This window comes from Tupaia chinensis, unplaced genomic scaffold (assembly GCF_000334495.1).
Source record: "Tupaia chinensis unplaced genomic scaffold, TupChi_1.0 Scaffold000099_1, whole genome shotgun sequence".
Classification (NCBI taxonomy): Eukaryota; Metazoa; Chordata; class Mammalia; order Scandentia; family Tupaiidae; genus Tupaia; species Tupaia belangeri.
In genome coordinates this window covers 3,241,873-3,254,869 of record NW_006159563.1, presented here as the reverse complement: position 1 = coordinate 3,254,869, position 12,997 = coordinate 3,241,873, and the positions used below count along the sequence as shown (strand labels likewise).

General features: G+C 34.2%; 1 protein-coding gene across 5 annotated transcripts in view; it reads right to left on the bottom strand.

The window, feature by feature from the left end:
• SSBP2 (single stranded DNA binding protein 2) overlaps positions 1–12,997 on the bottom strand; it is a 334,115-nt gene that overhangs the window by 36,681 nt on the left and 284,437 nt on the right. For 3 of the 5 annotated variants that reach the window (XM_006143492.3, XM_006143490.3, XM_006143493.3), the window contains 2 exons: positions 12,834–12,925; positions 5,208–5,256 (listed from right to left, as the gene is read on the bottom strand). In XM_006143492.3, the coding sequence (XP_006143554.1) occupies positions 5,208–5,256; positions 12,834–12,925 (141 nt within the window). The remainder of the gene's footprint in view (positions 1–5,207; positions 5,257–12,833; positions 12,926–12,997) is intronic. The other 2 variants (XM_006143491.3, XM_006143494.3) reach the window with 1 other exon arrangement.

Sequence of the window (12,997 nt, the reverse complement as noted above, 5' to 3'; positions counted from 1 at the left end):
TTACAGAACTGAAAGAATCGACTACAGTTTGAGTATCCCTTATCCAAAATGCGTCAGAACAGAGATGTTTTGGATTTCAGATTTTGGAATATTTGCATATACATGAGATATCTGGGAGATGAGACTCTAGCCTAAATACAAAATCCATTTATGTTTCATCCACCTTATACACATAGCCTTAGGGTAATTTTATCCAATGTATATTTTTTTAATTTGCCAGTGGGTACATGCGCTTGCATGAGAGACAGACAGAGAGAGGGAGAGGGATAAAGTACTCCCCTAATGGGACATAGTCCATTGCTATCTCTTCTCTTCCACTTCTCCTTCTTGTCGGGTTTTGAGTATGTATGGACATGTGCCCAGTGTGTTTTTCAAGCTACCATGGCAGAGACTTGAATTGCAATTGGGTCAAGTGGGATCAAGCTCCCATAACCACTAGGCCAAGGAGCTGGCTCTATACAATATTTTTAATTGCATCATTTTGATTGTGATATCATATGAGATCAACTATAGAATTTTCTACTTGTAGCATCATGTTGACCCCAAAAAGTTTCATTACTTTGAAAGATTTTGAAATTGGGCCTTTCAGATTACTGATACTCAGCTTGTATTTGACAAAGAAAATTAAGGGATAGATATATTGTCTAATTAGATAATTCAAGAGTTGTGACAGTATCCTGAGTCCTACAAACCATGATTGTGGTATTATGGCATGAGGCAGAGAAACAACTAAAGGACTTCCATTTCTTCATTTTTAAATGACCAACCCAATACTTTTTGGAGAAATGGCCATTTTCACAGGAAAATATAAGAAGAGCTTCAAAGTATTCAGAGAATAATTGAGACATGTTAAAAGGACAAATAACCCAGCTTGCAGAGGTTCTCATTGGCCAAATTTGAGACGATTTTAGCCTCTTAAATTAACTGAATACAATAACCAATGAGTTCCTTTGATACATATGAAAGAACAACTCTTTGTTATAGCAGAAATCTAACTAATAAATGGAGAAGTAAAAACTGGTTCAGGCAAAAATTATTAATAAATGCCAAAAATAGCAGGAGTAAGGAGGAAAAAGATATTTTGTCTAGTTTCAAGGTATGTCTCCAAGTTAATAATTACAAAGGGAAAAATAATTTTATAGTAGAGAACCATGACAAATATGTATATCCTATATCTAACCATGAAAAAATATCAGACAAATCCATATTATAGAATATTTTAAATAGTAACTGATTTGCATTTAACAAAATGTAAGGTTGAGATAGACTAAAAGAAGCAAACAAACCAAAAAAGCATGACAGATAAATCCAACAAGTAAACTGGAATTTCTTTGATATAAAAGATACTGTTGGGACATTGATAAAATCTAAACGAGGTTTATAGACTAGAAAAGAGCATCCCATCATGTTAATTTCCTTATTTTGATCTTTATATGGAGTTATGGAACATAATGCTTTTGTTTTTAGAAAACACACTGAAGTATTTGAGAATAAAGTCTCAGGAAATTTAAATGCTTCAGGAAAAAATATGTTTATATATAGACAAACTCATAAAGCAAATGTAGTAAAACATTAACACTTGGGAATCTGGGTGAAAGGCTTATGGGAATTCTATGTACTATTCTTGCAACTCTTCTGTAAATTTGAAGTTACTTCAAAATAAACATTTAAAGGAAAAAATAAATAAAACATACACGAAAACTGCAAAAACAAAACAATCACTTTAATAGGCTGCCCTGAAGAGTCAGAGCCTTACCAAATTGATAGAAACTAAAAAGTCTTTCAGGAAGTCTGAGGAACTTGGAATTTGAAATAATACAGAGAAATTGTCAGTACAGAATAATCAACGGTATGTGAGGAATAAAGTCTCTCCTTGATACATTTTGCCCCTGCTTTATAGAGAAAGCCCGATATTTTTTGTGAGAAAGTCATCAGTTTTCTATGACTTTTGTTTTCATAGTAAGTCATTTTCAGAGGAATGCTTTTCCTTGCATGCTCAGGGTAATGAACAATTTCTCGAGAGAAAGCCACAGGCCTTCCCCACGCCTTTTCACTATTTACACACTGTGAGTGAGGGCAGATGTCTCTGCCTGGCTTATATTGAGGGGACGGCTGTTGGCTCTATCTATTTTCCTACCTATGTGCTGGTCCAATGTCCATTTCAGACTGGCCGCTGGGCATCAGTGCAATGTACACAGCTTCTACCCTAACCCCTATGTTTCTCAGGGTCGGAAATGGTGCAGAGCTGCTAACATGCTATCATACATTCTCCTACTCATAGTGCCCTGCTCTATTAAATTCTGAAAAGATGGAGTACCTGAAAAACTAAAATCATCAGAATACAGAGGTTTCTCCTCTTCTTTGTTTCTATGTAACACTCTTTACTTGGTTAATAAACCCCTTAGATATAATGCACCTTCCTCAATATCAACCCCTCAACCCTGCTACCTTCTAAAGTTGCTTTTGGGAAATAGCATGTCTGGATATGTCTATAAAAGGAAGTATTGATGGCTATGGGTATTGATGGATGTGAACTGTACTCTGGCTGCCAAAAATAGGCTGTAGAATAATGGTTGACTGAGCTGACAATGAGGAAGGAGAGTAGGTTCTTCTTGCTTCTAGAAGGAAAGGCTTACATGATTAAGATGGAACATGAGTTGTACTTTTAAGTTTACTTATTTTATTTCTTTGATGAGAGAGAGAGACAGAGACATGGACAGACAGGCATCCTCAAGAGGTCTCATCATACTGCAATTCCTTCCCTCAGTCCTCCAGTTACTCAGGATCCTGGGTGTGCATATGATTTTGGTGTTTATCAGGTTGACCTAGGGTCCAAATTCAGGACTGGATATGTGGCTTCAAGCACCGTGGGTCAGTACATTGCTCTCTGCACCACTGAAGCTGGGCCTGGTTGTGCTTTTCAATCCAGGGTCATCAGACATACAGAGAGTGAAAATTTTTTCCAGATTTTGGTACTATGAAGATTGTCAGTTTTTAGTAGTAAAAATAAAATGGTATTTTCTGTATTGTCATGGGCACTTATCTTTTTTAATTGCAAGAGGGCATGTACACTCGCTACATAGACACAGAGAGAAAAAGAGGGAGAAATCGCCCCTCAATGGGACATGATCAGGTCTTAATCCTTTCTCCTCCATTTCTCCATCCTGTCAGGATTTTGGGTTGCTGCACTTGTGTACCTAGCATGTTTCACAAAGGTCATGGCCAGGATTCAAACCATTGTTAGCCATGTGGGAGCCAGTTCTCTTAATCACTAAGCTATAGGGCCAGCTCCATTGTGCCCATTTTAATAAGAAGTTCAAAGAAGTGTTTCTTGAGCTGCTAGCCAGATACCATTGTTCATGAGTCAGTTACGGCAAATAGCATGAAGCAAACAAAAATGCACATTCTTCTAAAGCATACAAGCAAACTAAAAGAATTTTGAAGACATAATGGTATTCACATTAGAATATGATTTGGCAAAATACTATCTTAGAAGAAGATTTGCTAAAATTAAATAGTCCACCATGATAATGACATGTATAGTATTCTCAACTGGACTGGTCTGAGAAGTATTTCAGGTTGAGTGAAGTCTTTTTACAAGCAAAATGATAAATAGTGATTGAATGTTTAAAAAAATAATTGAAATAATAATAATAATAATAATCTGGAAAAAAATAATGAAAAGCTATTTGATGATGATGGGGATTTTAATGTCTTTGTACTGACTGATACACATGGTATTCCTTCTGGAAAAAGAAAGGTAATACACTGTAAAGTTATATGTGATTCAATGTAATATAAACAAGATTATGATAATAAAAAAATAGCCCACCAAAGACCAACGGAAAGCAATGTCATTCTTTCTACATGAAATAATTTCATTTAACTGGCAAATGTCAATAGCTGTTAAAACTAACAGAAAAGCAGGTAAAATAAGTTAATATTTTTCCTAAAAACAAGACAGGTATTTACTTGACAAGAAAGTATTTCTGCTTTAGATTAACAATGGTTTTAGGATGACTCTTTTTATACCACACATAGCTCATTTTTGACTGTCTTGAAGTTTAAATTAATCTTAAGTACTGGATCGCTTTCATGTTTATTTACCATTAAGGCCACTGTTAATTACTGAAGGTCACTTTGCACATATCAGCAAAGGATATCCCTTCTGGGTAGATGCCCATAGACTTTGCCAGTAGAACACAGGTTGAATTTCAGCCCCATACTGACCCACTCGACCCAGGCTTTTTTGTGTAGTATGGACACCAATGTACAGGGAAAATCTTGCTCACACACTGAAGAACTCAAGGTTTCCAAGTCAAGAAAATCAGCTCCAGGGTTATGAGATTAAAATCAAATTAATTTTAAGATTCATAGCTTAATTTTCTTTCTTTTGCAATAGGGCATATGTGCTCATCAGAAAGAGACAGAGAAAGGAAAAGTGAGAAATTACCCCCAAGGGGGATGGTCACGCTGCCATCCCTTCTCCATTTTCCTCTCTGGATTTTGGGCACACAAGCACATGTGCTTGGTGTTATTTTCAAGGCCCTAGGTCCAGGACTCGAACCAGGACTCTATATGGGAATTCAGGGCTTTAACCACCTCACCACCTGCTGACCCCGATAGCTTACTGTTTAACAGGTACATATGTTTATGGGACATTACTAATAGAGAGAAAATAATGCAATCAAATTACTGCCATAGAGACAAAAAGAGAATCCCCAGGACGGAAGGCACATAGAGAGATGTGCAGGGAGGGCAGCTTAGCTAAGAAACACAAGGCAGATGTGCACTTGCTTCCTGGGACAGCAAAAGAGCAAACACATGTGTGATCAATAATAATCTGGTTTCATCTAATAGAGGCTCCAACTTAGTGATTATTATGGTTAGTTTAGACGATCAGAACATTTTATGATAAATACAGGGCACTATGTGGGCAACTATGGTATACTTAAATCACATTTCTACCTTTACTTTTTAAAGTCTGCTGATATAGGACGTATGTTTATATTACAGTTAGGAGTGAAAAAAATGACATTATTTCAGAAATTATGCATATTTTTCTAAGAATATAAGCAAATATTTTTAATGATTAGTTTTCAAAAAGAAGAGAATCAATCGTAAGGCTTTTAAAAGCAATGGAATTTTGCTGTTTTTGTTAAATGTTACAAAGTGCAAAGAAATTAAGAAAAGTTATATATACTCACTGAATTGGCATTTGTTGGGTTTGGCCAAGGTCTACCACCACCTGGACCCCTAGGAAAAAATATGATAAGTGAAATTTTAACCTATGCTTTGAATGCTACAGTAAATAATAAAGTATAAACTAGTAATATTTACATTCAATGAACTATGTAGTTTAATTCCAGGGCTAAACTTAGTCTCTTTGTATTTAATAGCTATTTTATAAAAAATAATTATTTATTTAATTTCATTCATTATTATTTTAAATTTGATCAGAGAGAGATAGAGAGAGAGAGAGAGAGAGAAAGAGAGAGAGAGAGAAAGCAAGAAAGCAAGCTGCCAGGTCCAGGACTCAAACCATAGTCAGCCATCTGAGAGTCTAGCACCTCAACCATCACTCCCCCTGCCATCCCCATATTTTAATAGCTGTTTAATTTCTTAAATAAAATTTTTTTTATCATTCCATGAACTGTTTTCTTCCTAAGTCAAACTACTTTTTGTAAGCCCAGTTTAATTTTAATATTAAATACCTATTACAATGAATTTAAAATGATAACTATCTGTATCAGTAAATGTCTAGTCATATCCAAATAATTATAAAAACATACTTTTGTAGTAAAAAGTTAGAATTATAAAATAAATGTAATCTTGTGGTATCAATATGCAGTGCTACCTGTGTCTCATCAAAAATGAAATTACTGGGGGACCAGCAGTTAGCGTAATGGCTATGTCATTGGACTACCACGTAGTCAGTCAACCGCGGTTCATGTCCTGGACCCGGTGGCTTAAAACTCACACTAGGCACGTGTGCATACGTGCCCAAGATCCTGAGAGGAGAAAGGAGGAGAAGGGATTGCGGCGTGGCCATCCCCCCTGGGGGGTGATTTCTCGCTTTCTGTCTCTCTGTCTCTGTCTGTCTGTCTGGCAAGTGCACGCACCCTATAGCAAAAACCTCTCCCCCCCAAAAAAAAAAAGAAAATGAAATTACTTGTGAATTAGTATTTATAAAGCAATTGCTCTTATTAAGTTACAAATAAATAAATATACATAAAAGGCCACTAAGTTGTTCTCTTTTAAAAGAAACACAATGAGTATCATGTTACTTTGCCTATCTATATGAACTATCTTAAAGTGCTACTGATGACTTAGTGACTATTAAATAAGGGATTCCATTTCTTGTCTACATAATTTTAGTTCAAGACAGAGGTCAGCATAAATTTTGAAAAAATAGGGGGTAATCTGTGCTAATGTTTCCCAATATACTACTTTGTTTTAGAGTGGAGGAGAATGTTTTGTGTTTCACAGCTTGTAAAGACCTAAAGCTTTTAATACAAAATTAATGTCCAAATAATTAAATCAAAAAGGTTTCATGTCCTCAAGCTATATTGCTATGTATACCTGAATAGATACTGTCTTATGAAAATAGTCTACTGTCAGTAGGCCCTTTGTAATTAGGGTCATTAGAAATTCCTTTCCCTTTCATTACCAGGACAACAAAATTAAAAAAAAAATAAAACATTAATATCAACAACAAAATATGTCCTTTGATCTTAGAGTCTTTAAACCTAAAGTCCTAAATGTTAGATCAAAAGGCTGTCTTGGTTAATTATTTTTTTATTTTAATTTTTTTTTGGCAAGATTTTTGCTAGAGAGCATGTGCACCTGCCAGAGAGACAGAGAAAGATAGAGAGACAGAAAGTGAGAAATAACCCCCAGGGGAATGGTCATGCCATAATCCCTTCTTCATTCACCTCTCAGAATTTTGGACACACACACACACACACATGCCCAGTGTAAGTTTCAAGCCTCTGTGTCCATGACTTGAACAGCCATATGGGAGTCCAGTGATGTAACCATTACATCCGCTGGTCCCAGTCAGTTATTATACTGCCTGTGTTTGGTTGGAATATGTAAAACTGATTTTAGTTTTGTTATTTGATTCCATAGGGATGTAAGGAGCAGACAAGGACTTAACTCCTATCCTTGGGCTGTTTTAGAGCTGTTCAAGTAGAATTTTTTCTAGGGAACCAGCAGTTAGCGTAATGGCTATGTTGCTGAACTCCCATGTAGTCGACCGTGGTTCGCGTCCCAGACTCGGTGGCTTAAAACTCACGCCGGTCACGTGTGCATGTGTGCCCAAGATCCCAAGAGGAGGATGGAGGAGAAGAGATTGCAGTGTGACCATCCCCCCTGGGGGTGATTTCTCACTTTCTGTCTTTATGTCTCTGTCTGTCTGTCTGGCGAGCGCATGCACCCTATAGCGAAAATCTCTCAAAAAAAAAAAAATTTTTTTTTTTCCCAATTAGGGTTAAAGAATAGAAGAGATCTAAAGTGTTGTGAATAGGGAGGAAAGTGAGAGGCCCTTATATTGTCTCTGGAAATCGCTGCCTTTCTAAGGTGATGATTTTGATGATTTCACAATTACTTGAATGCTTTAGAAGATGATTTTAGATGTAGGATTCTTAATGGGCAGCAACTAAGACAAAACAAGGATATGTGATGATCAAGTAAAACGTTTGGGTAGTAAGACCCACATGATTTGTTTGATGCTAAACAAATCCCAGTAAAGAAACTGGGGCATATTTATCTTATGACAACATAAAAAACAAACTATATCAAAATCATGGCAAAAGATTTCATACAGTGACATTAAGCTGATAAGAAGCTCATAATTTTGAAATATTATGATTCAACAAGTGCTGTATAAATAAGATGTGTTAAGTGTAATATTTTTAAATTGCCTAATGTAAAATTATGATACTATTTAAATTAAATGTTAAAATAGTTACATGTTTATTTAATAACATTAAATGCTGGGCCGGCAGGTGGCATAGTGATTGGGGTGCTAGACTCCCACATGGTTGAACACAGTTCAAGTCCTGGACCTGGCAGCTTGCTTTCTCACTTTCCCTTTCTTTCTCTCTCTGTCTCTCTCTGGTCAAATTGGATAAAAGATGATAATAACAAATAAAATTAAATAATTAAAAAATAACATTAAATGCTAAATATATGCTATAAATAATATAAAATACCTTTTATATATTTCACTTGTTTGATAAAATAACCTACTCCCTAAATACTACATATTTCATATTAAATTTTATTTCACTATTATAAAAGACCAAGTATTAATAATTCAAATGGATAAGCTAAGTTTCCCCCATTGTTACCATTGTGTTTGAAAACATTTTAAGTTTTGCAAACAGCGCTAAATAGAGGTTATATAGTACTGAATAATTCTATTAAAGCAACTACTTAAGTTCAGTAATTCAATGCCTTTTGAGGTCATTAGTATTATGAAAGTAATCTACAAACTATAACTTCAGAAAAATTATTTTGAATGAAAATTTTCATATAAGTATAATTTGAAGTAGAATCAGGTGATCTAAAACAGAGAGAAATGGTATTTAAAAGATGCCTGTAATTTTTTGGTAAGGAAATCAAAGCAACCATGACTACCAAAGGAAGGAGAATTTTTTTTCTTCTATAATTCACATTTTAAGATAACTACACAAATGTTACAATTCTATAAAATATGAAATAGAAAAAAAGATCCTTTGAAATGCTTTTGTATTCTTAGTTTCTGTATAACAGCAAGGTATACAAAGTTGGATCAGAAATGCTTTAATAGTAAATCATAATTGCTTTGGAAATTTGTACCAATGTAGTTAATTTAGAAATATATCCCTAGGGCTGGCCAGTGGCATGGTGGTTAAAGGTGCTGGACTCCCACAGGTCAACTACAGTTTGAGTACTGGACCTGGTGGCTTGCTTTTTCACTTTCCTTCTCTCCCTCTCTCACTCTGTCCCTCTCTGGTTAAACTTAAATAAATAAATAAATAAAGTTAAATTATGATTCAACAAGTGCTGTATAAATAAGATGTGTTAAGTGTAATATTTTTAAATTGCCTAATGTAAAATTATGATACTATTTAAATTAAATGTTAAAATAGTTACATGTTTATTTAATAACATTAAATGCTGGGCCGGCAGGTGGCATAGTGATTGGGGTGCTAGACTCCCACATGGTTGAACACAGTTCAAGTCCTGGACCTGGCAGCTTGCTTTCTCACTTTCCCTTTCTTTCTCTCTCTGTCTCTCTCTGGTCAAATTGGATAAAAGATGATAATAACAAATAAAATTAAATAATTAAAAAATAACATTAAATGCTAAATATATGCTATAAATAATATAAAATACCTTTTATATATTTCACTTGTTTGATAAAATAACCTACTCCCTAAATACTACATATTTCATATTAAATTTTATTTCACTATTATAAAAGACCAAGTATTAATAATTCAAATGGATAAGCTAAGTTTCCCCCATTGTTACCATTGTGTTTGAAAACATTTTAAGTTTTGCAAACAGCGCTAAATAGAGGTTATATAGTACTGAATAATTCTATTAAAGCAACTACTTAAGTTCAGTAATTCAATGCCTTTTGAGGTCATTAGTATTATGAAAGTAATCTACAAACTATAACTTCAGAAAAATTATTTTGAATGAAAATTTTCATATAAGTATAATTTGAAGTAGAATCAGGTGATCTAAAACAGAGAGAAATGGTATTTAAAAGATGCCTGTAATTTTTTGGTAAGGAAATCAAAGCAACCATGACTACCAAAGGAAGGAGAATTTTTTTTCTTCTATAATTCACATTTTAAGATAACTACACAAATGTTACAATTCTATAAAATATGAAATAGAAAAAAAGATCCTTTGAAATGCTTTTGTATTCTTAGTTTCTGTATAACAGCAAGGTATACAAAGTTGGATCAGAAATGCTTTAATAGTAAATCATAATTGCTTTGGAAATTTGTACAAATGTAGTTAATTTAGAAATATATCCCTAGGGCTGGCCAGTGGCATGGTGGTTAAAGGTGCTGGACTCCCACAGGTCAACTACAGTTTGAGTACTGGACCTGGTGGCTTGCTTTTTCACTTTCCTTCTCTCCCTCTCTCACTCTGTCCCTCTCTGGTTAAACTTAAATAAATAAATAAATAAAGTTAAATAAAATAATTCTTTAAAAAATTAAAAAAAAGAAATTACCCTATTTAAGTTTCCTTTTAACATTAATCTATAATGCATTTGAAAACATTTATATTACGGCCATAGTTATATTATGGTCATAGTTTGTAAATTTTGCTTTAAATTACTAAAATTAATACTAAGCTTTTTACTTTTTAAAAGATGCATTATTATTTATACTGTAGAAACACTGAAATAAGCTTTTATTTTAATTTTAAATGAAATTTTGTATAATGTGTCCTGAGTACAACATATGGAAACGTAAAGATTATATCAGAGCAATCATTTTCTTTGGAAGTGGCCAAAATTTTTTTAGCAATTAAGTAATCAAAATTTTGCTTCACATGGTTTATTCTACAATAAAAGGATATAGTAACAATTAGAATACAGTATTTAATTACTTTGTGACCAGGACTGGGTTATTTTTCATTATTATTATATTCTCAAGGTAAATGAGAAAAAAAATGGCATGCTAAAGAAAAATCATCTAGATAGGGTTCTTGGGCAGGGCCCAACACACAAATATTTTAGTTAGGTAAATAGTTTAATAATGAAAGACACAGCTTAAGGCATTAGACAATTCCAATGCCTTTTCCTTTCCTTCTTTTGGAGAGATTTTTATGATAGGGTGCGTGCACTTGTCAGAGAAACAGAAAGCGAGAAACCAATCCCTCAAGGGGATGGCCACATTGCAATCCCTTCTCCTCCATTCACCTCTTGGGATTTTGGGTAAACATGCACACACGCCTGGCATGAGTTTTAAGCTGTCGGGTCTGGGACTTGAACCGTGTCGACCATATGGGAATCCAGCGATGTAACCATTACGCCATCTACTGGTCCCTCCTTTCATTTTAAAGTAGGGGAGGTCAACATGAAAAAGAAATGACATGAAGAAAGCCACAAATATTGGTTAGAAATGTTTGTTTGCCTTCATAAAGTTAAGACTTTGTATTAGAAATAATAAATTATAAAGTGAATTTCAATAAAGCTTACTCTATTGAGTGCAATAAATATAAGCCTTATTTTTAAAATATCTCTTTAAACTTACTTTTGCTTTGTTGGGAACACTATCAATAGAATAATTATTCTCTCTCGTTGGCTCTTTCCTATTTGATGTTTACTTATTATGGGAATCTTACTGACCTTGAAGGAATCCAAATTTATAGAAAACCAAAAACACTATAAGACCCCAAATGAAAGAAAATAGTTACAAATAATGGAAATCAGGTCTTTAAGGCTTAAAAGTTCATTAACAAGTAGAAGTTTTATAAACAGTAAAATATTAAGTATTCAAAATTATACTCCTCAAAAATAACTGCATTTTAAGTGAGAATCTCAGGTAGGTGAAATTTATATTTACCTCTATCCTTTTGGTAAGAGTATCAGTTTTTGACATAAGAACACAATATCCCTCATTCTTTTTTGCACCAACCATTGATAAAAGGCTAAGGTTTGTGGAATTTAAAGAGTCAGACTTCGAGTCTATCCATTTTTATTTTAAAAGTTAAAAGACGTGATAGGAAAAATCTGACCTACTTTTTCTCCCCATTCTCTTAGCTTTGAGTCTGCCTGGTACCCACCAATTAACCTATTTTCTATTTTAGGCAAAACTGCTTTCCATGAAAATGGTTTCAGAATTTAAAAAAAAAAAAAATCCCTACATACATCAAAAGAGCTTATTTCACAGTGTAACTTCAATGCCATTAAATGATGCCAGAGTTGTACGATTTGATGTGTAAGTTACCAAGATATGAACAGATAAAAAATATACTTGAGGAGACACCCACCAACCTCCACAGAACACTTTCATTATTTCTGGTAAGATCTCTTTAGGACAGATCACGGAACTGATCCTTTGGCAAATCAATGAAAACCGGTAACAAGTACCTGGTGTGTATGGACTGTGAGAGCAAGTTGGATAATAGGAAAGAAATAAAAATTCTTTAACAAACCATATTGCATTGGCTGACAGAAACAAATCACTCTTTTTGGGTTAAGGCCTTTCTAGTAAAAAGAAGAACAAAACAATTGAACAAACAAACCCTTCAGCTTACTTCTTACCTAAGAACATCTTGAATTTTCAAGAGAAAATTCATCCTTCCTATGGCAAATTTGTTAATATGGAAGATACTACCAGAGAAAATTATTCCTGTGTAGACAGTGGTACAAACAAAGCGAAAGTAAAGACTCATATATTTTTCTGAGAGTTAAAAACTATTCCACTATTTGGAAGCTCTATGTATCTTTAAAAATGAGGTTAACAGTATTCGATTCTCTACTTCAGTAGTGTTAAGTCATGGTCCTCATGTCAGCATCCCTTTATATTGCTTACACGATTCTACATAAGGACGATGCATTTATCAAAAAGAAACAGGCTAAAAGTTCTTATTTCTGACACCTGAAAATGGAAGAAAAAATTTAAAAGTTGCAAGGGAAGGAAGAAAAACATGAGATTACATGATGAAAGTGAAGTTAACACTACAGCCATGTACAGTTCATTCTATTATCCCACAAAGAGACTGAAGTGCTCAAACTGTTTTGTAAATTAAAGTCATCTTAGAAGACAGAAAATAGAAAAACTTTACTAGGCAGAATAAGGCAGCATTTTGCTTACATGTTCATTCCAGGCATTCCAGGGCCACCTAAAGCATTCAGTGGGGGTCTCATTGCACCTCCATAGTTCTGTAATGATAACCAAGGGTCAGACTACCACAAAACAAAAAAACGAAACCAAAGAGGAGGGGGGAAAGAAAGGAGAGCAGGTTAATGATTTCCCTA